This window comes from Pan troglodytes, chromosome 12 (genome assembly GCF_028858775.2).
Source record: "Pan troglodytes isolate AG18354 chromosome 12, NHGRI_mPanTro3-v2.0_pri, whole genome shotgun sequence".
Lineage (NCBI taxonomy): Eukaryota > Metazoa > Chordata > Mammalia > Primates > Hominidae > Pan > Pan troglodytes.
The window spans coordinates 68,487,370-68,513,127 of NC_072410.2; the positions used below are offsets into that span (position 1 = coordinate 68,487,370).

At 37.5% G+C, this 25,758-nt stretch overlaps 1 protein-coding gene across 19 annotated transcripts in view; it reads right to left on the minus strand.

The window, feature by feature from the left end:
* The window catches only part of ACYP2 (acylphosphatase 2), a 339,796-nt gene that overhangs the window by 148,265 nt on the left and 165,773 nt on the right, over nucleotides 1-25,758 (minus strand). For 15 of the 19 annotated variants that reach the window (XR_001715774.3, XR_001715775.3, XM_016948524.3 and 12 more), the window contains 2 exons: nucleotides 23,886-23,902; nucleotides 20,586-20,695 (listed from right to left, as the gene is read on the minus strand). Coding sequence is in view for 17 of the 19 variants with exons in the window: in XM_016948524.3 (XP_016804013.1) it covers nucleotides 20,586-20,695; nucleotides 23,886-23,902 (127 nt within the window). In the remaining 2 variants the exon portion in view is untranslated. Of the gene's footprint in view, nucleotides 1-7,891; nucleotides 7,970-9,886; nucleotides 10,098-11,822; nucleotides 11,942-20,585; nucleotides 20,696-23,885; nucleotides 23,903-25,758 lie in introns of those variants that run through there. The other 4 variants (XM_063789868.1, XM_016948527.4, XM_063789869.1 and 1 more) reach the window with 4 other exon arrangements.

The following is a 25,758-nucleotide window of genomic DNA, read 5'->3' on the forward strand; positions in this document are numbered from 1 at the left end:
TTACGAATATTTTTGAAGCCCAGTTCTGCAACTGAGTTCCACCACCACCCAGGTATGCCACCTTCACGTGACCGAATGAGATGCTTGCTCTAGAACCTTATTGGAGTTAAAACAGGTGATCTCAGGCAATATTTACTGATTTTTGAGGATTTTCTTTTTTTTAAAGCCCAGGGAGCTTGACTTTAGCAGCCCAGTCAAAAGTACCTGCCACAGATGAAGGGCCAACCAGGAGTGGTTTTATAGTAGTAAACCTATAACACATGGTTTTATAGTAGGAAGCCTATACTATATAGAGAGAGTATATATACAACTATGTATATATAGAGAGTTACAACCTAACTCTGAAGAATATCAAACCAAATGTTTAGTTAGCTGACCCTTGCCCCAAAAAAGAGGAAGAGAAATACAAACTTGTATTATGCATCAAAATATTGTCCAAATTTGTTTTCAAACGGTAGGTTTATGGGTGATTTTATTTAATTTCCATTTCTTAATATTTTGTAATTGGCTTGATTCACTTAAATTACTTAAATCAATACAATTTTTTTACTTACAAAAGCACAGAGGAGAGCAAAACTTCCTCAGCCACGAGGTCTTAGTTTACTCAGTATGTTTTGAAAAACACTTCATAATTTTTATAATTAAAAGTGAATCCAAAGTTTAAATTTAAATTGCAGACAGCCTTTGACCCATATCCAGGAATCAACACTTCAAAAATATGCGGAATAGCACATACCTCATGTCAGTGGCATGGAGCGGGAGGGAAATAAGGCACAGTATTTTATTGGTTAGAATTGCTGGTGCATGGTGGTAATCAAAAGCAGACCATGCTGGGTGCAGTGGCTCACGCCTGTCATCCCAGTACTTTGAGAGGTCAAGGCTGGAGGATTGCTTGAAACCAGGAGTTCAACAACAGGCTGGGCAACACAGTGAGACCCTCTCTCTACAAAAATAAAATAAGGGCAAAAAGAGGAAAAAAAATAAGAAAAGCAGGCCAGGCACGGTGGCTCATGCCTGTAATCCCAGCACTTTGGAAGGCTGAGGCAGGTGGATCACCCGAGGTCAGGAATTCGCGACCAGGCTGGCCAACGTGGCGAAACCTTGTCTCTACTAAAAATACAAAAAAAAAAAAAAGTTAACTGGGCGTTGTGGTGGGCGCCTGTAATTCCAGCTACTTGGGAGGCTGAAACAGGAGAATTGCTTGAACCTGGGAGGCGGAGGTTGCAGCGAACAGAGATCCTGTCATTGCACTCCAGCCTGGGCGATGGAGTGAGCCTCCATCTCAAAAAAATAATAATAATAATAAAAGAAAGAAAAGCAGGCCAACTTTTAGTCGGTTTTCCTGTTGTTTTCAAATTCCCTATATACAATGTGCCCATAATGCCTGCACCAGGCAGATGATCCCACTACCTGCACTGGTGCATGGCTGTTTGCTGTTGCCTCTGCACAGAAAGCTCTTCCCAGACCCTCTGCACTGGCAGCCTCCTCTTCACCATGCATCTCTTAGCTTAGAAGTCACCTCCATGGAAAGCCCTTCCCTGATTACCCCATCTAGAATTGGAAAACCACCACTCTCTTCTGCAAGACCTTATTTATTGCCTTCATGGCACTTACTACTATTTGAAAGTATCTTGTTTATTGTTTGTTTATTGTGGGTCTTCCCACACAAGAAATTAAACCTTATTTCTTGGTCACTGCTGAATTCTAGTACCTAAAACAGTGCCTGGCATATATAAAAGGTATCAAATATATAATTGTTTAATAAATGAAAAAGATACACATATTATGTATACAAGGATACTCACTGCAACGAGATTCATAATAGCAAAAAACCTGCAGAAAGCTGAATGCCCAGTAATAGATGAATGATTAAATAAATTATAATTTGTCTATAAATCTGAATATTCTGCAGCGATTTAAAAGAACACTTACTGCCATCAAAAGATATCCACAATATACAATACAGTGAAATTTTTTTAAGTTGCAGAATAATATGTGTGGCATGATCCCATCTTCACAAATGACAGAGATAAATGTAACTACATGGGAATGTATAGGTTTTTTTTAAAATAATAAGGGATTATATTACATGTATTTTCAATATATATACATGTTACATGCATAGGAAAAAATGTATAGGACTATGGTATTAAGAGGACAGAAAGAACTTACATCTTTTACTCCACATAAATCCACATCATTTAAATTTTAGGACAACCATGTAAATCTTGTGTAAACTTTTTTTAAAAATCACATTTATTGTGTACTGGTAAACTAAAATAGATTTCCAGTTTTTGGAAAATTGAGATACCTTTCTAAAAAATATTTATTTAAAATATTTCATGCTCAGACCAGACACAGTGGGTCATGCCTGTAAATCCCAGCACTTTGGGAGGCTGAGGCGGGTGGATCACCTGAGGTCAGGAGTTCAAGACCAGCCTAGCCAACATGGTGAAACCGCATTTCTACTAACACTACAAAAATTAGGCAGGCATGGGTGGCAGGTGCCTGTAATCCCAACTACTTGGGAGGCTGAGGCAGGAAGAATTGCTTGAACCCGGGAGGTGGAGGTTGCAGTGAGCTGAGATCATACCCCTGCACTAACTACAGCCTGGATGACAGAGCGAGATTCCATCTCAAAAAATAAAAATGAATACATAAATAAGAAAATGAAAATATTTCATGCTCAAATGCACTGTGGAATACTATGCAGCCATAAAAAGAAATGAACTCATGTCCTTTGCAGGGATGTGGATGGACCTGGAAGCCATTATCCTCAGCAAACTAACACAGGAACAGAAAACCAAACACTGCATGTTCTCACTTGTAAGTGGGAGCTGAATAATGATAACACATGAACACAGGGAGAGGAACAACACACAGTGGGGCTTGTCGGGGAGCAGGGGAGGGAGAGCATCAGGATAAATAGCTAATGCATGTGGGGCTTAATACATAGGTGATAGGTTGATAGGAACAGCAAACCACCATGGCACACGTTTACCTATGTAACAAACCTGCACATTCTGCACATGTATCCTGGAACTTAAATAACATATATATATATTTCATGCTAAAGTTTTTATATTGTAGGTAAACTTTAAGATTACATTAAAAATAAACAAAATTAATAAGCAAATATTGAACTTGAGCTACACTTTAGACCAAATGGACCTAACAGACATATGTAGAATTTTCCATCCAACAGCAACAGAATACACATTCTTCTCAAGAGCACATGGAACTTTCTCTAGGTCAGGTACCAAAAACAGTGCCTGGCATATATAAAAGGTATCAAATATATAATTGTTTAATAAATGAAAAATATATACCTTTATTATATATGTTAGGCCACAAAACTAGTCTGGACAAATTTAAGAGAAGTGAAATAATTTCAAGTATCTTCTCTGATCATAATGCTATGAAACTAGGACTCAGTAACAGGAGAAATCTTGGAAAATTCACAAATATGTGGAAATTAACATGTTACTAAACAACCAATGAGTCAAAGAAGAAATCAAAAGGGAAATTTAAAAATATCTTGAGACAAAAATGAAAACACAACACATACCAAAACTTATGGGATGCAGCAAAAGCAATTCTAAGAGGGAAATTTATAGCAATAAATGGCTCTATGCACCAGGGACCAGTTTGGTGGAAGACAGGAAGGAAGCAGGTAGGGTTTCAGATGAAACTGTTCCACCTCAGATCATCAGGCATTAGTTAGATTCTCATAAAGAGTGAACAACCTGTATCCCTCGCATGCGCAGTTCACAATAGGGTTCGCTCTGCTATAAGACTCTAATGCTGCCACTGATCTGGCAGGAAGTGGAGCTCAGGTGGTACTGCCACTCACCTCCTGCTGTGTGGTCCAGTTCCTAACAGGTCACAAGGGTTGGGGACCCCTGCAGTATATCAGAAAAGAATAAATATCACAAATAATCTAACGTTATACCTCAAGGAAGCAGAAAAAGAAAAAGCCTAAATGTAGCAGAAGGAAAAAAATGACAAACATCAGGGCAAAAATAAATAAAATAAGGACTAGAAAAACAATAGAAGAAAAATCAATGAAACCAGCAGTGGTTTCTTGAAAAGATAAACAAAATCGACAAACCTACAGTTAGGCTAACCTAGAAAAAAAAGTGAAAATATTCAAATAAATAAAATGAGAAATAAAAGAGGAGACACTGTGATTTATACCACAGAATACAAAGAATCATAAAGATTAGTACGAACAAACAACCATATGCCAATAAATTGAATAATCTAGAAGAAATGGATACATTCCTAGAATTTATCCTACCACATATAACCTACCAATACTAAATCAAGAAGATATAGAAAATCTGAACAGACCAATAATAATTGAATTGGTAATTCAAAAAGACTAAATCAATAATACAAACTTTCCCATCAAAGAAAAGCCCAAGACTGGAAGTGTTACTGATGAATTCTGCCAAACATTTAAACTAATATCAATCCTTTTTGAACTCTTCCAAAAAATCGAAGAGGATGTAATACTTTTGAACTCTTTTTATGAGGTTAGCATTACCTTGATACCAAAGCCAGACAAGAACATTATGACAAAAGAAAATTACAGGCCAATATCCCTGATGAACACAGATGCAAAAATCCTCAACAAAATACGAATAAGCCAAATTCAACAGCACATTAAAAGGATCATTCACCATGATCAAGTGGAATTTATCCCAGGGATACAAAGATGATTCAACATATGCAAATCTATAAATGGTGAATACCATATTAACAGAATGAAGGACAAATACTATATGATCACCACATTAGATGCAGAAAAGGCATCTGATAAAATTCAACATCCTTTCACTAATAAATTAGTATAGAAGAAATGTATATCAACATAATAAAGGCCATATATGAAAAGCCCACAGCAAACATTATACACAGTGGTGAAAAATGGAAAACTTTTTCTCTAAGATCAGGAACAAGACCAGGATGCCCACTCTCATCATTTCTATTTAATGTAGTACTGGATGTCCTTGTGGAGCAATTATGTAAGAGAAAGAAGTAAAAGGCATTCAAATAGGAAAGGAAAAACTTAACATTGTCACTGTTTGCTGATGACAAAAACCATAAAGACTCTACCAAAAAACTGTTAGAAGTGATAAATAGTAAAGTTGAAGAATACAAAGTCAACACGCAAAAATCAGTAGCATTCCTATACACTAGCAACAGACTATCTAAAGAAATATAGAAAACAGTCTCATTTACAACAGCCATCAAAAAAAAAACCTAAGGAGAATAAGCTTAACCAATGAGATGAAAGCTCTATACACTGAAAAATATAACATTGATTAAAGAAATTGAAGAAGACACAAATAAATATAAGGATATTCCACGTTCATGGATTGGAAGAATTAATATTGTTAAAAAGTCCAACTATGGGCCAGGTGCGGTGGCTCACGCCTATAATCCCAGCACTTTGGGAGGCCAAGGCAGGCAGATCACGAGGTCAGGAGATTGAGACCATTCTGGCTAACGCAGTGAAACCCCATCTCTACTAAAAAATGCAAAAATTAGCCGGGTGTGGTGGCAGACACCTGTAGTCCCAGGTACTCGAGAGGCTGAGGCAGGAGAATGGTGTGAACCCAGGAGGCAGAGCTTGCAGTGAGCCGAGATCGCGCCACTGCACTCCAGCCTGGGTGACAGAGCGAGACTCTGTTTCAAAAAAAAAGAAAAAAAAAAAGTCCATACTACACAAAATGACCTTCAGATTCAATGCAATCCCTATTAACATTTCAATGACATTTTTCACAGAAATAGAAAAAGTTATTTTAAAATTTATATAGAACCACACACACATGAAAGAAAAAAAAAAAAAAAACCCTAAGTAGCCCAGGCAATTTGAGCAAAAAGAACAAAGCTGGAGGCAACATTCTACCTGACTTCAAACTATATTACAAAGCTGTAGTAATTAAAACAGCATGGTACTGACATAAAAATAGAAACATCATCCAATGGAACAGGATAGAGAGCCCAGAAATAAACCCACATATTTACAGTCAACTGATTTTTTTTTTCAAAGGTTCCAAGAACACACGATGGGGCAAAGACAGTCTCTTCAATAAAGAATAATGGGAAAACTGGACATCCACATGCAGAAGAGTGAGATTTGACACTTATGTCACACCATATACAAAACACAACTTGAAATGGATTAAAGACTTAAACACAAGACCTGAAACTGATTTTAAAAACATACTATAAGAAAACATAGGGAGAAAACTGTGTACCCTATAATTATATATGATTATAATTTTGAAAAAATACATTTTTAAAAAAGTAATCAGTCTCATAATTGACAAAACTTGGAAGAAACCAGCTGAGCATGGTGGCTTGAGCCTGTAATACCAGCTACTTGAGAGGCTGAGGTGGGAGGCTCACTTAAGGCCAGGTTTTGAGACCAGCCTGGGCAACACAGCAAGACCCTATCTCTAAAAAAATTAATAAAATAACAAATTTGGAAGCAACCAAGGTGTCTCTCAATAAGTGAATATATAAACAACCTGTGGCACACCCAAACAATGAAATAGTATTCAGCAATAAGAAGAAATGAAATGTCAAGCCACAAAAATACATGAAGGAACCTTAAAGACATGTATCTAAGTGAATGAAGCCAATGTGAAAATATATACTATATTATTCCATCTATATAACATTCGGGGCAAAACAAAACTAGGGAGACAGTAAAGACATCAGGGGCTAGAGGGAGAGAAGGAGGGATGAATAAGCAGAGCACATGGGATTTTTAGTGTAGTGGAACAATTCTCTATGATACTATAACGGTAGACACATGCCATCATACATTTATCAAAACCAGTAGAATGTACAACATCACAAGTGAACTCTGGACAGGCACAGTGGCTCATGCCAGTAATCCCAGCACTTTGGGAAGCTGAGGTGGGAAGACTGCTTGAGCCCAGGAGTTTGGGACCAGCCCGGGAAACATAGCGAGATCCCATCTTTACAAAAAAATAAAGAATAAAAAAATTAGCTGAGCATCGTGTACGTGTTTTTGGTCCCAGCTACTCAGGAGGCTGAGGCAGGAGGATCACTTGAGCTCAGGAGTCCAAGGTTATAGTGAGCTATGACCATGCCACTGCACAGCAGCCTGGGAACAGAGCAAAACTCTGCCTCAACAAAAAAAAAAAAAAAAAAAAAAAAAAAGAGTCAACCCTAATGTAACCTATCAGCTTAGTTATTAACAATATATCAATATTGGCTCATCAATTGTAACAAATATACTACATAATGCAAGATGTTAATAATGGGAGAAACTGAGGGACCTAGGGAATTGGGTGTGAGGAAATATATGGAAACTCTCTGTAGTTTCCACTCAATTTTTCTGCAAACCTAAAGCTGCTCTAAAAAAGAAAGTCTATTAATTTTTTAAGTAATTAGTTGCTACCTGAGAAAGATGATTAAAGAAAAAAAGATAAAAAGTAATTAGTACTGCATTATGCATTTCTTTTATTAAATATGATTACCTTACTAAATGCAAATATAAAAAATATGAGCTTTAAAGTAAAAACTATACCCTTAAGTCATTTTAATATAGATCTGTTATGTTCTAAAGGAAAATAAATGATTTAGTATTTGAGGTCTAAAGCCTGGTGTTAGAATTCCAACTCTACTGTAGATATTTTTCATGTTCCTAGTTTTCCATTAGAGTAATTTATATCAATTAGACTAAACTATTCTTTTTCCAAAATTACAGCTCCTCAATGAATTTTGTTCCCCTAAAAAAATACCTTCCATGTTTCAATAGAACATCCAATGGAACCTTTCTTAATAACCCTGTCTATTTGTGTAAAAAGGAACTTAATGAATAAAGTATAAAAATATTAGCAAAGTACCTTGAAATACTCAGATGAAAAAGCAAGGAAAAGCTAGCCACTCTGGTTGCACAGACATTCAGGCCACTAATGGTCTGCTGGAGAAAAGTTATTTTTGAAAATATTAAATAACTTTGAATCTGACACCACCTAATTGTTCACAAAATCCATTGCTGCATTTCAATTTACCATGGTCACAAATGGAAACTCAAAAAAATGTCAATTCATAGTTAAGGCAGAAAGGTGTTCAAATTTCATATTTCACACAAATGTCAAGTATTAATATCTATGGAAGAGGTAAACACAACTCTATTAGTGAGTATCTCTATTCTAATTCTAACTCTTGAACTATGAACACATTTTAAGTACATGCACAATCATCAGCTCTGTATAGAAACACAGAATCTGCCGGGCGCGGTGGCTCACCCCTGTAATCCCAGCACTTTCGGAGGCCGAGGCGGGCGGATCACGAGGTCAGGAGATCGAGACCATCCTGGCTAACACAGTGAAACCCCATCTCTACTAAAAATACAAAAAATTAGCCGGGCGTGGTAGTGGGCGCCTGTAGTCCCAGCTACTCGGGAGGCTGAGGCAGGAGAATGGTATGAACCCGGGAGGCGGAGCTTGCAGTCAGCCGAGACTGCACCACTGCGCTCTAGCCTGGGCGACAGAGCAAGACTCCGTCTCACATAAAAAAAAAAAAAAGAAAGAAACACAGAATCTAGCCAAGCGCCGTGGCTCACACCTGCAATCCCAGCACTCTGGTAGGCCGAGATGGGTCGATCACCCCAGGTCAGGAATTGGAGACCAGCGTGGACAACATGGTGAAACCCCATCTCCACTAAAAATACAAAAATTAGCTGCGTATGGTGGCCCACGCCTGTAATCCCAGCTACTCAGGAGGCTGAGGCAGGAGAACTGCTTGAACCCAGGAGGCAGAGACTACAATGAGCCGAGATCAGGACACTGCACTCCAGCCTGGGCCACAAGGCAAAACTCTGTCTTAAAAAAAAAAAAAAAAAAGAAATACAGAATCTTAAGAAATACAGAATCTTAGCTGGACAGGACCTCAGAGGACATCTAGTCTAACATACCATTTGATGAGTTAGACCTTCTACAACACCCTTGGCTTGTCTGACAGCTGTTATATAGTGAGCAGCAAACCATTTTCTGTAGAAGGCCAGATGGTAAATATTTCAGGCTTTGAGGCCATCCAGTCTTTGTTGTAACAACTCCACTCTTCCCATGTACCACAAAAGCAGTCATAGCCAAAACATAAATAAATGGGTGTGGCTGTGCTCCAATAAAACTTCATTTACTAAACTTGCAAAACAGGCCGTGGGTTGCCAATCCCTGATCTAGACTACTCCTAGGTATTGATAAAATTCCACCATTATATACATTTAATGACTTTACAGGAAAACTTGTTGTCAGGGTGAGCTGAAATAAGCAAATTCAGCAAATTCACCCATGGCTCCAATCAAGATTATTGCCTTCTGGAAAAAGAGAGAACATTTACCCTTTCCCATGTATCAGCCCTTCAAATACTTGAAGGAAGCTATCATGATTTCAAGTATTTTTTCTCCAGCTAAATTCCCCAATGCCTTCAAGCATTCCTTGTATTATGACATAGTTTTCCAGGCCATGTAACCATTTCATCATCCTCTTATATACATATACCAGTCCTTTAATAATCCTTTGAAGTGCAGAGGACTGATACATGACATACGGTTTAAAAAATATGTAGCAATCAAGATGTAATTTTAATTTTAGAATTTGGCTATCTCCAAATACAAGTGTTTTATTTTACAAAACTACCATTGAGTCTTTATGAAAAATATATTTTCTGAGGACTTATTCAAAGGCTTATGCTCAGTGTCATAACACTGTACATTAATTTAACATGATTACTAAGAAACAGAAAATATTCTTAATTTTGCAAAAAAAAGGTAGACATAATAAAACAATAGATTCAAAACAGTCCTTATGCATCAAAAAATGTTGGCAGAACTTACCTCTGCAATTGGAATAATATAGTACAATTTGCAAAAGAAAGTCATCAGTCATTCTTCCTGAGAAAATAAAACATAGAAGAAGAAAACACACACATCCACAGTGTGTTCTTACATGCTGCTGGCTTGTTAGTAAAGACAGAGCAGGGCTGCTATAATCACAGCCAGGCCATCTCTAAATGATGGTCCCTGTTGTATTCCACATTTTCATGGCCTGGGAAGAAACAAATGTGGTTTTTTTAAAGGCAATTTAATTCAGATTTCTGCAACTTACTGTCATTGCATTTAAAACAAAGTTTTCTCTTTTTAAAAATAGCTATAAGAAAGTAAGGCCCATGCCCAGCTAATTTTTGTGTTTTTTGTACAGATGGGGTTTCACCATGTTGCCCAGGCTGGTCACGAATTCTTGAGCTCAAGCAATCCACCCACCTCACCCCTCAAAGTGTTGGGATTACAGGTGTGAGCCACCGTTCCTGGACTGGCACTATTAGGTTGGTGCAAAAGTAATTGCGGTTTTTGCCATTACTCTTGCACCAACCTAATATATAGCTACAAATGTGCCACACTGAGTCTGACTTTGCAACTATTTTTGTAACATCTCTTATTGTGATTCAATTTCTTGATAATTCAGACCTTAATATATTGCACTAGAGGAATAAATTCATTTTTTAAAACCTAAACATGTAACATCACAACTTATAATGTTGGTTAAGCTTAATTTACATTCTCCAGTGTCTTCTTCCTGCTTGCTTGTCATTACACAACTTCTCCCTGGATAATCCCATCCATGTATGTGGCTTCAAACACTATCCACATACTGATGACAACCAAATTAATTTCTCTAGCCCAATTTCTCTGCAGGGATGACCCATTTATCTAGGATCCTAGTGGCATCTCCACCTGATCAGTCCAACTGCCAGGAGACAACATGTACAAAGTGGAGCATATGGGTCATAACATAGTAGCAAATATTTATTGATTATTACTACATGCCAGGCACTGCACTAAGTGCTTCATATGGATTTTCTCGCTTAATTTTCACCATGCAATTACACATGGCATGTCTATCTTCTTTCACCTGAAGCCCCATTAAAATGATAGCATCAAAATATGAAAGATGTAACAGACATTGTTCATTGACTACCTAGTATACACCCATCCCCATCCCCTTCTTCCTGGCCAAGAGAATTTTTTTTTCAGGGCATCAAAAAACCAAGCCAATTTCTCAGTCTCCCTTGTAGCAAGGAGTAACGATATGACCCTATTTGAGCCAATGGAACACAAGTAGATATCTGTTTGGGGTGGGTCAGGAAAAGCAACACAATCCTTTACTCGTTCCTGCCTTAACTGTGGATATTATGTGCAGCTGCACTTTTCCTTTTTTGACCATGAGGAAAAGGCCAAGACAACCACAGAGACATTGGTCCAGACATTATTGAGCTACTGAACTAAGGCCAGTAACCATCTGCCTCCAAACTTCTTATTACTGAGAAAAATGAACCCTTTTTTTATATCCATTTTTAAGTCCAGTTTTCTGTTAACTTATAGCTGAAAATATTCCTAGCTGGTACAAAACTATAACCTAAACAAGAGGTTTCAACAAATAATTAGTAGGAAAACAGAGGGGCCAGGTGTGGTAACTCACCCCTGTAATCCCAACACTTTGGGAAGCCGAGGCAGAAGGATCACTTGAGGCCAGGAGTTGAAGACCAGCCAAGACAACATAGTAGGACCCTGTCTCTACAAAAAATTAAAAAATTAGCTAGGCATGGTGGTGCACACCTGCAGTCCTAGCTACTCGGGAGGCTGAGGTAAGAGGATCACTTGAGCCCAGGAGATCAAGGCTGCAGTGAGCTATGATTGAGCCACCGCACTCCAGCCTGGGCAACAGAGCAAGATCCTGCCTAAAAACAAAAAGAAAGAAGGAAAGCAAGTGGAGAAGGAGTAACTATACAGTAAACCAAAGGATGTTACAGACTAAGTGCCTACAAAAATAATGAGAAGCAAGTCAGCTCACCCCCATGGACCTCACAGAAGACTCAGGATTTGGAGACACCACTGCAGAAGACAGAACACATAGATCTGATATTTGGAGATTCACTAACAAAAATGCCAGTTCCCCACCCAGTCACCACCATTCCTCAAGCCCATAAGTCTACATATTGGAAAATCTCCTTAAGTCCTGCTTATTGTTGGCTGTTTTGATTTATGACTAAGTTACTGAAAATATGATTGTAAGGAAAGCCAGCAATATAAAAGATAAGCAAAACAAGCAAACAGGAGAAAAATGGAAAGAAGAAGAGAAAGAAAAGAAAAGTAACTTAGAAGAAATAGAAACAATGCAAAAAGCAGCCAGGCACGGTGGCTCACACCCTGTAATCCCAGCACTTTGGGAGGCTGAGGCTGGCAGATCACCTGAGGTCAGGAGTTCGAGACCAGCCTGGCCAACATGGTGAAACCTCCATCTCTACTAAAAATACAAAAATTAGCTGGGTGTGGTGGCGGATGCCTGTAATCCCTGCTACTCAGGAGGCTGAGGCAGGAGAACTGCTTGAACCTGGGAGGTGGAGGTTGCAGTGAGGCGAGATCATGCCACTGCACTCTAGCCTGGGCAACAGAGCAAGACTCTGTCTCAAAAAAAAAAAAAAAAGAGACAATGCAAAAATCAGAAGAATACTTTGAAAAGAAAGATACACATAATATCCTCAGAGAGATTTGGGGAAAACAACAACAAGAATGAGATGCTATGAAAGAGAAACAATTAAGATAGAGCAGCAGAAACAAACAAAAATAATAGAAAGGTTGGAAGACAAAGTTGAGCTAATTTCCCACATAATAACAAATGGAAACTAGGTGAGAAAAGTTTAAAATCAGGGGCCGGGCATGGTGGCTCACACCTGTAATCCCAGCACTTTGGGAGGCCATGGCAGGCGGATCACTTGAGGCCAGGGGTTCAAGACCAGACTGGCCAACAGGGTAAAACCCAATCTCTAATAAAAAAAAAAAAAATAGAGGATCAGGTCCATACAGAAGCTCTAAAAGAAGAGGGTCCAAAAGAGATAGGCAAGGAAATTGTCAAAGAAAAAACATTCTCCTCCAAGTGCATTTACAGCAAAATTAAAACATGCACAAAGGCAGATGGTTGTGAAAATGGAGAAGAGAGATAAGTGGAATATCTGACAAACTTTCTGAGGGAATAAACAGGTATAACTCCCAATCCTTTGTATTCGAATGACATCAAACCTCTCAACAGCAACACTGTAAGTTATGGAACTATGCCTTCAAAATTCTTAGTGTGAGATTATTTTTGGCATAGAATTTTGTAAGTCAATCAGTCAAGCACAAGGGTAAATGAAGGCATGCAGAGATGCAAACTTTTTGCCTCTCATGCACCTTTCCTTCGGAAGCTTATAGAGAATTATGTTTCTGCAAAATAAGAGAATAAATCAAGAATGATTAAAACATATGATTAAGGACACAGGAGCCTGCTCCACAGGAAAGCAGCAAAGAGAAACACCAGAGTGACAGTTGTGCAGCAAACCCAGACCCAGACTGGAAGAGAGGCCTCCAGGAAAAAGCATGACAGACAGGTTGTGTGATGCACTTTGACATTTGCACATAGATCTGTGTGGGATTTGGAATACGTATTGATGGGTATATAGAGTTTCTGTTTTCTGTATATAGTCAAACATTAGATTGAACAACATGAAATTGTTGTTTTATAGATTAAAATATTGTCAAGTATTGATAGTTTAATATCATTTGACCAAATTTACAGGTGAATAATATAATGCCGGAAATTTGCTTTAAATACTCTAACGATGACAAAAAAAAAGTTGGAGGAATATATGAAACAAGAATGTCTGAAAGCATACTGTTATTGAAAGTGGGTAATGGGCACATGAGCTTCACTGTCCTTTTTTCTCTATTCATGTATGTGTTTGAAAATCGAATCATAAAAAAATATAAAAAGAGAAAAGTATGGCAACACCAAAATGTACATTTTAATAATCTTTCGCACCCTGAACTAATCCTAGGACTGCTTGCCCCAGCCTGTTTGGAAAGTGGGAAAAATCAGTTCCTTCATTCAAGCACTTTAATCAGGTATCCTGTTACTTGCAGCCTAAAGCATCCTAATTTAATCATAGATCCTAACTGATCAATCCAAAATATATCATGTCATTTATCACAAGGATTTAACAAAATTTTTTAAGTAGAAATCTTCTAGGCCTCGTTCTCAGATTATAATCAAATAAAAATAGAAATAAATAATAAACGATTACTTTAAAAGTTTTAACTGGGAATTTTACAAACACAAACTCAGAATCCCATTAGTTCCAGTATTAGTTCAAAGAAGAAATAAAAAATGAAATTACAAACTATCCAGAAAGCAAGGAAGGAACATTTACTACCAAAACCAATGGAAAAGAAAAAAACTGTATTCAGGAGAAAATGCCTAATCACCTTCATTATTAACTTTAAAAAACTAAAAACAACGGCAACTAGGACTCATGTTGAAGACTTAGAGGAGCAACAAAGAAAGAAAGAAGAGGAAATTAATAAAGATGGAAGTTGAAATTAATGAAATGTAACCCTCCCAAAAATTATAATCAATAAATCTAAAAGCTGTTTTTTAAAAATATACCAATGAAATAGATAAATTCTGTCAGAGCCTGATTAAGGAAAAAGGAGGAGAAAATGAAGTTATACAAGATTAGGAATTTTCAAAGGGCATATAAGCACAGATACAAAAGAGATTTTTTTTTTTTTTTTTTTTTTGAGACAGAGTCTTGCTCTGGAGCCCAGGCTAGAGTGCAGTGGCATGATCTTGGCTCACTGCAACCTCTGGATCCTGGGTTCAAGCGATTCTCCTGCTTCAGCCTCCCCAGTAGCTGGGATTGCAGGTGTGTACCATCACGCCTGGCTAATTTTTGTATTTTTAGTAGAGACGGGGTTTCACCATGTTGGCCAGGCTGGTCTCAAACTCCTGACCTCATAATCTGCCCACCTCAGCCTCCCAGAGTGCTGGGGTTACAGGTGTGAGCCACTGCACCGGCCGAGATTTTTTAAATTATAAAATTTATCGCAACAAATTTGAAAACTTAGAAAAATTGGATAATTTCCTAGCAAAATAAAAAGGAATCCAAGAACATCTGGAAAACTCAACTATATCAGTTACTTGCTGGGTGCAGTGGCTCACACCTGTAATCCTAGCACTTTGGGAGGCCGAGGCAGGAGGATCGTTTGAGCTCAGAAGTTCAACACCAGCCTGGGCAACGTAATGAGACCTCACCTCCACAAAAAAATGTTTAAAAATTAGTTGGACATGGTGGTGCATACCTGTATTCCTAGCTACTTGGGTGGCTGAGATGGAAGCATCACTTAAACCCAGCGGGTCAAGGCTGCAGTGAGCTGTGATTGTGCCATTGCACTCCAGCTTGGGTGACAGAGCAAAACGTTTTCTCAAAAAACAAACATACCAGTTACCACAGGGTAGATTGAAAAGGTGGTTAAAGGTCAACATTGAGAAGGCAGCAAGACCAGGTGATTTCCTAATTTGTTTCCACTAACCTAAGAACAGTAATTCTGATATTTTAGTTATTCCAGAATGAAGAGAAGGATGGAAAACTTCCTAATATGTTTTGTGAAGCCAATAAAACTTTAAAATCAAAACATGATAGAATACCCACCCCCCCAAAAAAAAACCAGCTGGGTATGGTGGCTCATGCCTGTAATCCCAGCATTTTGGGAGGCCGAGACAGGCAGATCATGAGGTCAGGAGTTCGAGGCCAGCCTGGCGTATATGGTGAAACCCTGTCTCTACTAAAAATACAAAAATTAGCTGGGAGTGGTGGCATATGCCTGTAGTCCCAGCTACTCGGGAGGCTGAGGCAGAAGAATTGCTTGAACCCAGGAGGCAGAGGTTGAAGTAAGCCAAGATCGTGCCATTGCACTCCAGCGTGGGCAACAAAGCGAGACTCCACCAAAAAAAATAAAACAAAACAAAACAAAACAAAAACCTTACGTGACTTATATATATACAAAAGTTCTAAATAAAATATTGGCAAGCAATACTTGGCAATTCAGCAATAATTTAAAAGAATAACACACTGTAACCAATCAAAGACTAATTCAAGGAATGCAAGAGTAAAATTTATTGTGATAAAGTATATTTACCTAAAACCAACAGCAAACATCTTTTTACTAGGTGAAACAATAAAACTATTTCAAATAAAATCAGAAACCAAACAGGCATGCCTGCTATGGCTATTATTATTCAACATTGTCATGGCAGGTCTGACAAATGAAGTCATTGAAAAAAAGATACACCATTTTTACTAATTGCTTAACTGTATTTTTTAAAAACCCAATAGACTATAGTTTTTTAAAAAAACTGATAGAATTAATAAGAATATCTGATAAGGTAATACTATGATATCTAATTAATATACAAAAGTCATTAGATATTCCATATTTAAGCATGAACAACTAGAAACATAAATGGGAAAGAAATCCATATGCAATAGTGAAAAAGTCATTAAGATACTTAGAAATAACTTAGCAAGAAAAGTACAAAAACCTATATAAAGAAAACCATAAAATCATACTGAAGGATAAATTTTAAAATCTAAGCAAATGGAACAACATCTGTGTGTTCTTAAATGGGAAGATTTAATATCATAAAAATGTCACTTCTGTCTTTATTTTTATTTTATTTTATTTTTTTTGGGACAGGCTACTCCCATTGCCCAGACTGGAGTGCGGTGGTGCAATCTCATCTCATTGCAACCTCTGCCTCCCAGACTCAAGCGATTCTCCTGCCTCAGCCTCCCAAGTAGCTGGGACAACAGGCATGTGCCACCAACCCCAGCTAGTTTTTGTATTTTTTGTAGAGACAGGATCTCGCTGTGTTGGACAGGCTGGTCTTGAACTCCTGACCTCAAGTGATCCACCCGCCTCAGCCTTCCGAAGTGCTGGGATTACAGGCATGAGCCACCGCACCCAGCCAAAATGTCACTTCTATTAATTTCATGAGAATGCCCAATTAAAAAGCAAATACAATAATGGGATCCTAAGACATAAAATGGACATTAGGTAAAAATTGAAATCTAAATAAATAGGGATTTTAGTTAATACTAATGTATCCATATTGGTCCATTAATTGTTAACATACATATCATATTAATGTAAAATGTTAATAGGAGGAAAACTGTGTGGGGAGTATATGGAAACTCTCTGTACTATCTTCACAATTTTTCTGTAAATATAAAACTGTTCTCAAAAATAAAGTTTATTTTTGTAATCCCAGCACTTTGGGAGGCTGAGGCAGGAAAGTCATTTGAAGCCAAGAGTCCTATACCAGCCTGAGCAACATAATGAGACACTATCTCTACAAAGCAACAACAACAACAACAACAACAACAAAATATATACGCACACACACACACACACACACACACACAAATTAGGCAGCATGTGCACTCAGGAGGTTGACGTGGGAAGATCGCTTGAGCCCAGAAGGTGAAGGCTGCAGTGAGTCTAGATCAGACCACTGCACTCCAGCCTAGGAGACAGAGCAAGACCCTTGTCTCAAAAAATAAATAAATACATAAAGTTTATCTTAAAAGCATATGTGTGAGACAATCACGTAAGTTTTTTTTTAATAAACAGAATAGAATTCCAGTTAAATAGGTAAAAGTATCTTAAAGTTAAGAGAGGAAACAAATGCCCAAGAAAGCAAATAAAAGAATCAAAAAGAACAGTGAGAGGAAATATACTGTGGAGATAGTATAATTAAATCAATATGGTATACTGATGTAGGAAAAGAGAAACAGATCAGTGGAACAGAATAGAGAATTCAGAAATAAAATCCAGTTTATATGAGATTTTAACGTATGACAAAAATGTATTTCAGTGCAATGGGGGAAAGAGTGATTATTTAGTAAGTGGCACCAGGACAACTGGCTATTCATCTGGTAGAAAATAGTTGGTCCAATATCTCATCTTTTAAATAAAAAACAAATTCCAGATGGAGTAAATGCTTAAATGTAATAAATAGAGCATCAAGTTAGAAGAAAACCTGGGCGACAACACTTACAATCTGTTTCTTAACCAGAGAGAAAAAAATAGCCATATTTGAGTTAATAAAAATGAAAAACAATTTATGTTGCAAAGCTATCATAGACGAAACTAATAGGCAAATTATAGATTTGGGAAAATACCTGCAAAAGCGATAACAGATAATGGGTTAGTAACCATAACCAATATACAAAGAGCTTTTAAAAATTGGCAAGAGACAAGCAACTTGATAGAAAAATGCGTAAAGGATGTGAAAAGGGAGTTCATGAGAACAAATTCACAGACATAAGCATAAAGATGCTCCAACTTACTAGTCATTAGAGAAATGCAAATTACAGCAAAAAATAATAATCACTCACAACCAATCAGGTAAAAGAAAAATTAGAGAATACAATACCAATTGCTGACAGGATGAGGAGGAAAGCAATGTAAATTGTTTACAGCTGTTTTGTAAAGCAGTCTGACAAATATTTTTACATTAAAAATACACAGCCACTTCAACCAACAAATCACACTCCTGGGAATCTATGCAATCAAAATAAAATCACCAATAAAATTTTATTGCAGCATTGCTCTTATTGCAAAAAACAAGAAAGAAAAAAATGAATTTCCAGCAATAAGGTAATAATAAATCTATATATTGTGGAATATTAAGTAGCCAATAAAAAGAATGAATTAGAGAATACCATTTGACTTGAAAGGATTTTCCTGGATGTATCTTTGAGTGATAAAGTAAGATGCAGAGAAGGGAATACACTGTGATCCCATTTTTAAAAAGCAAATATTGAACAAAATCCATAAAAGTGTGTGTGTGCAAGTGTGTGTGTGTGTGTGTGTGAGAGAGAGGGAGAGAGAATGTGAACATGGAGACAAGCAGAAGAATACACACTAGCTTGCTAACACAGGTTACTTAAGAAGGGTGGAGAATGCAGGGGTTGAAAAGAAAACATGAGCACAATGTATGATACGATTTCATTTATGTTAAGCAAATTAATCAATGACCCTCTATAATGTGGATTAGGAATATGACATGATTGGTATGAGCTTCTATCTTCCACATAGTCCCCGTTTTTAAAAACCATATTATTATTTTTTTCTAGGCTCCCTCGAATCATGGGACATAATCTCTACTTTAAAACTTCCACACAATCATTTGGCATTTTCTCTTCCATTGAACTATCAGTTCTGTACAACGAAAGTCCCAAAATTTCTTGTACATTTTGTGACAATTCTACTTAAAAATATTGTTTTTCATTAACTGTCACCCCACAGTTTTTGAAACTGAACTTTTGGGCCCCACTTTTCAATTTGAGGTGTAGTTTTACACACAAACACAAGTACGCACCTAAACATTTAAAATTAGAAAAATAAGGAGTTGATTATTATATATTTACTGTTTACTGAAATGTCCAGAAAATAAAAATATAAATTATGGAAAAATATGCACAAGGTATTCTATTTCGGTAAAAATTAGCAAAACCTTAATTACAAATGCATACTTAACTATTTTTAAGTGAAAGAGAAAGCTGTAGAAAGTATTCCTTGTCAGAGGTTAATAAAGGGGAGGGAAATCAACAGAAAAGTACACATTACAAGTTTTACCTTTATACATCTCAGAGTTACATTACTTCACTTATTACAATAAGCAAAAACTATTTCTTTGGAAATCTAAAAATATTAAGTAATGAAAACAAAGATAAATTGCAAACAATAAAATAAATTGAGTGTTACTTAGTACCTACCTCGTAAGATCTGTTGTGAAGATTGAGATAATTCATACAAGGTGCTTAGCATATTGCCCAACATGTAAATGCTCAATAAATGTTAGCTATTTTTTAATTTAAAAGAAAAAAGACTACAAAGAGCAGTGGAAATTATGAAGCTGAAAACACAAGGCTTTTGAAAACGTCATTGTGTACACAGGGCATTTTTCCCCATATTACTGAATCTGGCCTCTTTTGGACTTCAAGGATTCATAGTTTGGTAACCATCCAGCTCATTAAACACACTCTCATTGGCAGGAAAAATAAAATCACAATTAGATAAATAAAGCACTTAATAAAAAGGAGATGGCAATCTTTTTGCCTGGAACGCTACCCTAAGAACTTCACGAACCATCCTAAGGTACTACGCATCTGTCACAACACTTCAAATGAGAACTACTTGGGCCCTGGACATCTCCCTAATGCTGGAGGAGATGCAACAGGACATACAGATTGGAGAGGGAAGCCACAATTCCTCTCGAGGCCAGCCCAAGTGGGAAGTCCATTCCTAAACATAGAAATGCTACTCCCAACTCTGAGAATTTCTTCACAGGCCTGCCTACAAACATATTAGTTTGATTATAATCTACAAACAAAATCTGGTCCATCAATACTATTCTTACTGTCCAATGAAACATTAAAATAGCCTCATAAGGCCAGGCACGGTGGCTCACACCTGTAGTCCCAGCTACTTGGGAGGCTGAGTTGGGGAGATCTGAGCCTGGAAGGCAGAGGCTATAGTGAGCCGAGACTGTGCCACTGCACTCCAACCTGGGCAACAGAGCAAGACCATGTCTTAAAAAACTAAAAAACAGCAGCCTCATAAATTTCATGTACATGTTATTAATTTTACTACTCACATGGAATTGACTTTGTCTTCTGGCCCCTGCACTTGGCCTGTCACGGTGCCTTTGCTGGTATTCTTTACCCAGCCAACCACTCCTATTTTCCTAGCTTCATCTTCTGTATACTGTTTCAGGAAAAAAACAAGAAGGATAAAGTGCAGCATCAAAAGTCTGAATTCATAACATACTTGATTCTAATATCCAAAAAATGCTAACCTAATAATCATTTTTTGTAGTCAATGCCAACAATTGTATAGATGACCTACAGTAACCTCTATTTATAAGAACCTTCACATAAATGGTATCTTTTGTTAAATTCCACTTTCAGTAAAAACAATTCCACTTTCATAAAAACATTATGAAAAACTATGCTGAGAGTGAGAATTATTTCAGAAACAGTTTCTATGATGTGTTTTTGGATACATAAAATTTAGCTGCATTGCCCTTAACACTGCTAACACTAAATTACATTGTTAACCTGGGTTCCAAATCATAATCAATCCAAGATTCTCAATCACTGAGAAAAAACATATACAATTATGATCAACACAGAGTATTGATAAGCAGAAATAGAGACTAAAACACTTCGAAATTTCCAGCAAAAATGAGGGAAAATCATTTTAATAAGAAAATTATAAACAACCCCATTAAAAAGTAGGCAAGGACACGAACAGACACTTCTCAAAAGTAGACATATGTGTGGCCAAGAAGCATATGAAAAAATGCTCAATATCACCAATCATTAGAGAAATGCAAATGAAAACGAAAACCACAATGAGATACCTTCTCACACCAGTCAGAATGGCGATTATTAAAAAGCCAAAAAATAACAGATGCTGGCCAGGTTGCAGAGAAAAGGGAATGCTTACAAACTGTTGGTGGGAGTGCAAACTGGTCCGGCCACTGTGGAAAGCACTGTGGCAATTCCTCAAAGAGCTAAAAACAGAACTACAATGTGACCTGGCAATCCCATTATTGGGTATATACCCAAAAGAATATAAATTGTTTCATCATAAAGACACATGCACACATATGTTCACTACAGCAGTATTCACAATAGCCAAGACATGGAATCAACCTAAATGCCCATCAATGGTAGACTGGATAAAGAAAATGTGGTACATATACACCATGGAATACCATGCAGCCATAAAAAAGAATGAGATCATGTCCTTTGAAGGAACATGAATGGAGCTGGAGGCCATTATCCTTAGCAAACTAACACAGGAATAGAAACCAAATATTGCATGTTCTCACGTATAAGTGGGAGCTAAATTATGAGAACACATGGACACAAAGAGGGGAACAACAGACACTGGGGCCTACCTGAGGATGGAGAGTGGGAGGAGGGAGAGGAGCAGAAAAAAATAACTCTTGGGTACTAGGCTTAGTACCTGGGTCATGAAATACTCTGTATAATAAACCCCCATGACACGAGTTTACCTATATAACAAACCTATATGAGTACCGCTGAACCTAAAATAACTTTTTTTTAAAAAAAGAAAGAAAATTAAACTAGCAAGAATACTAACATAAACATGCTGGTATGCAGAGTTTTTATAACACTAAAAGATTCTGATGTTTTCTGTTGGCTCTGGACTTGGCACAGAAATGTTATAATTGTCTATGGGTAGATTTATCTCTCCTATTATTATTAATAGTCTTTTAAAATTTCCTTTCTCTGGCTCCAAATTCAGTTATGCTATGTAAGTAGCAACTTTTTGATTTTGAATTATTTTAACTACATCATACTAAAATTTCTATTGATCCAGTCTACTAGAACTCTTTTTTTTTCTTTTGAGATGGAATTTCACTCTTGTCGTCCAGGCTGGAGTGCAGTGGCGCCATCTCGGCTCACTGCAACTTCTGCCTCCCAAGTTCAAGCGATTCTCCTGCCTCAGCCTCCCAAGTAGCTCGGATTACAGGCATCTGCCACCATGCCCAGCTAATTTTTGTATTTTTAGTAAAGATGGGGTTTCACTATGATGGCCAGGCTGGTCTTGAACTCCTGACCTCAGGTGATCCACCTGCCTCGGCCTCCCAAAGTGCTGGGATTACAAGCGCGAGCCACTGCACCCGGCCTTAGAACTTTTCAAAAACACTCTTCTCCTGTATGGAGGCCAGGGTGATCAAGATCTCTACACTCCACATCCCCAGCTGTATGAAACAACCCAAATCAAAATGGTAACAGCTAAGACTGATGTAAGATGTGGCCCTGAAAATAAGTCACTTTCTTATTAGATAATAACGAAAATGGAGACAATCTGAATTTTGGGGGATGGGGCTGCCTCATAATAGAGATTTTACCAGTGGGAAAATATTGGAACCCTCAGGAGTTGGGAACCAGGGACCTAATCTAGTGACCCAGCTCAGATAGTAGGTGAAAATGCATGCCACAATTAACTTGTAGGAAAGGAGTACTTAAAAAAAAAATTAAAAATTTAAAAGCAACATGGAGCCAGGCATGGGCACTTTGGGAGGCCAAGGCAGGTGGATCACTTGAGGTCAGGAGTTCAAGACCAGCCTAGGCAATATGGTGAAACCCTGTCTCTAATAAAAGTTAAAAAAAATTAGCTGGGCTGGGCATGGTGGCTCACACCTGTAATTCCAGCACTCTGGGAGGCTGAGGTGGCTGGATCACTTAAGGCTAGAAGTTCAAGACCAGCCTGGCCAACATGGTGAAATGCCATCTCTACTAAAAATAAAAAAGTAGCTGGATGTCGTAGCAGGCACCTGTAATCCCAGCTACTTGGGAGAGTGAGGCAGGAGAATCACTTGAGCCTGGAAGGCAGAGGCTGCAGTGAGCTGAGATCGCACCACTGTACTCCAGATTGGGCAACAGAGTAAGACTCTGTCTCCAAACTAAATAAATACATAAATAAATAAATTTTAAAACACGACATGGCGCTTAATCTGCTAAATCCTGGGAACCACTTCATTATGCAACATTAGCGTGTTTTGTTTTGCAGTGCAACATATGTACCCTTGCCTAGAGGATTTCTTCCATCCAGAACATGTAGAAAGTCCCATACTTTGTATTCAATACACCTAATCAAAGCGTTTCATTAAAATCACCCAAAGAGAGGTACTTTTGAATATAGAAAATGTTAAGTAAATACTAAGACGGGTACAATGTTTTTAGCATTAATAAAAATCTCAATCAGTAATTTCAAAGAAATACATAAATTTCTTCATTTGCTGTCAAGGACAGGGAGTAAACAGTAGACTAGCGCCAAGGAGAAAACTGCCCGATCTCTGTAATTGGGAATAACAGTGGGAAAAAATAGCAAAATAATAAAGATTGTACTGACTTACCATTCTGAAGCAAACACCTGTATAAAAGAAAGATAAAAGGAATTGTCAGCTTGTCCTCCTTTAAAAAGTTATATATTTCCTGACTTGACTTTTATCTAGGTGGTCCCCATTTATCCTTGGTTTCACCTTCTGCAGTTTCACCTAATCCTCCATCAACTGTGGTCCTACAATATTAAATTTAAAATTCCAGAAATAAACAATTCATAAGTTTTAAATTGAATGCCTTTCTGAGTAGCATAGTGAAATCTCATGCTGTCCCACCCATGAATTATCCCTTTGTCCAGCAGATCCACACTGTAGACACTCTCTTGGTTATCAGATCGACTGACTTGGTGGTACTGCAGTGCTTGTGTTCGAGTAACCCTTATTTTACTTAATGATGAACCCCGAAGCACAAGAGTAGTGATGCTGGCAAATGAGCCAAAGAGAAACCATAAAGTGCTTCCTCTAAGTGAAAAGGTGAAAGTTCTCGACTTGATAAGGAAAGAAAAACATTGTATGCTGACGCTGCTAAGATCTAAAGTAAAAACAATCTTCTGTCCATGAAACTGTGAAGAAGGAAAAAGAAATTTGTGTTAGTTTTGCTGTTATACCTCAAATTGTAAAAGTTATGGCCACAGTGTATGATAAATGCTTAGCATATCAAGGGTTCTACACTATCCACAGTTTCAGGCATCCACTGGGGTTCCTGGACTGTATCCCGACCCAAGAACAAGGGGGAACCCCTGTATTTATTAAGTGGTAAGTAAATGAAATAAATAAAATGTTTAATCTGAATATATTTAGAAAGTGTTTTTGAAAATTAGTTTCTTTAAAAATGAAAAGAGAAAAGGAAGACTTTTTGGAGAAAAATAGTAATATTCTGCTGAATCCAAATAAATAAAATGCTGAAGCACATATTTATTCTATTTTTAAATGCTAAATAAAACAAAATAGTTATTACAGGTACAGTTGAGTATACTTGGCATAAAATTTAGCTGTCCTCAACTTTTAAGATATCTTCTTAAAATGTAAGGACTAAATACAAATTTAAATGTAATAAAACATTTGTGTATTTTATTTCTAGTTATAGAACCAATGAAACTTATGAAATGATATGCTTGACCATAACTTGGCTTCTGAAGCCTCAGTTCTTTATTTATTTATTTACTTACTTATTTATTTATTTTAGAGACAGGGTCTTGCTCTGCACCCAGGCTGGAATACAGTGATGCAATCGTAGCTCACTGCCCCCTCAAACTCCTGGGCTCAAGGGATCTTCCTGCCTCGCCTCCTGAGTAGCTAGGACTCCAGACATGAGCCACTGTCCCTAGCTCTGAAGCCTAAGTACTAATGGAAACTAACTGAAATGGAAATGATTCTTAGAATCTCTATAGTGTAGATTACATTATGTTAATACTTTGAACCATGTAGGTTGGGAAGTATTGTTGGTCTTGGTTATGTTTTCCCTATCTAGACCATGATAAGCTGTTCTATATTGGCCAACTATGATGGTATCCTATACTTTGCTTACCCAGCCTGCAAAACTGTAGGAGTCTCATCTCAGACAGAGGTCAAGAATACTATGGGACTTCATACCTTGGGTGGTCTAGAACCAAATATTGATACATAGAGAACTGGGCCCTAGAGTGGGGGTGACACTAGAGACAGGCTGGTTCCAAATTATCAGGGATATGTATTTATGGTATGGGACCCCTTTAGGGAAAGGGAAGGCCTTCTTACATCTCTCCTGGGAATTGCAGCAATGACCCTAAATAACAGATCTCAAGTCAGTCCTTCAAATTGCAACTTGGAAAACTCTTGATCCAAAAGGATGAATTAGAACAGGCTTCTTTGGGATAGATATGCCCCACATCTGGGCTCCTACTTGAGA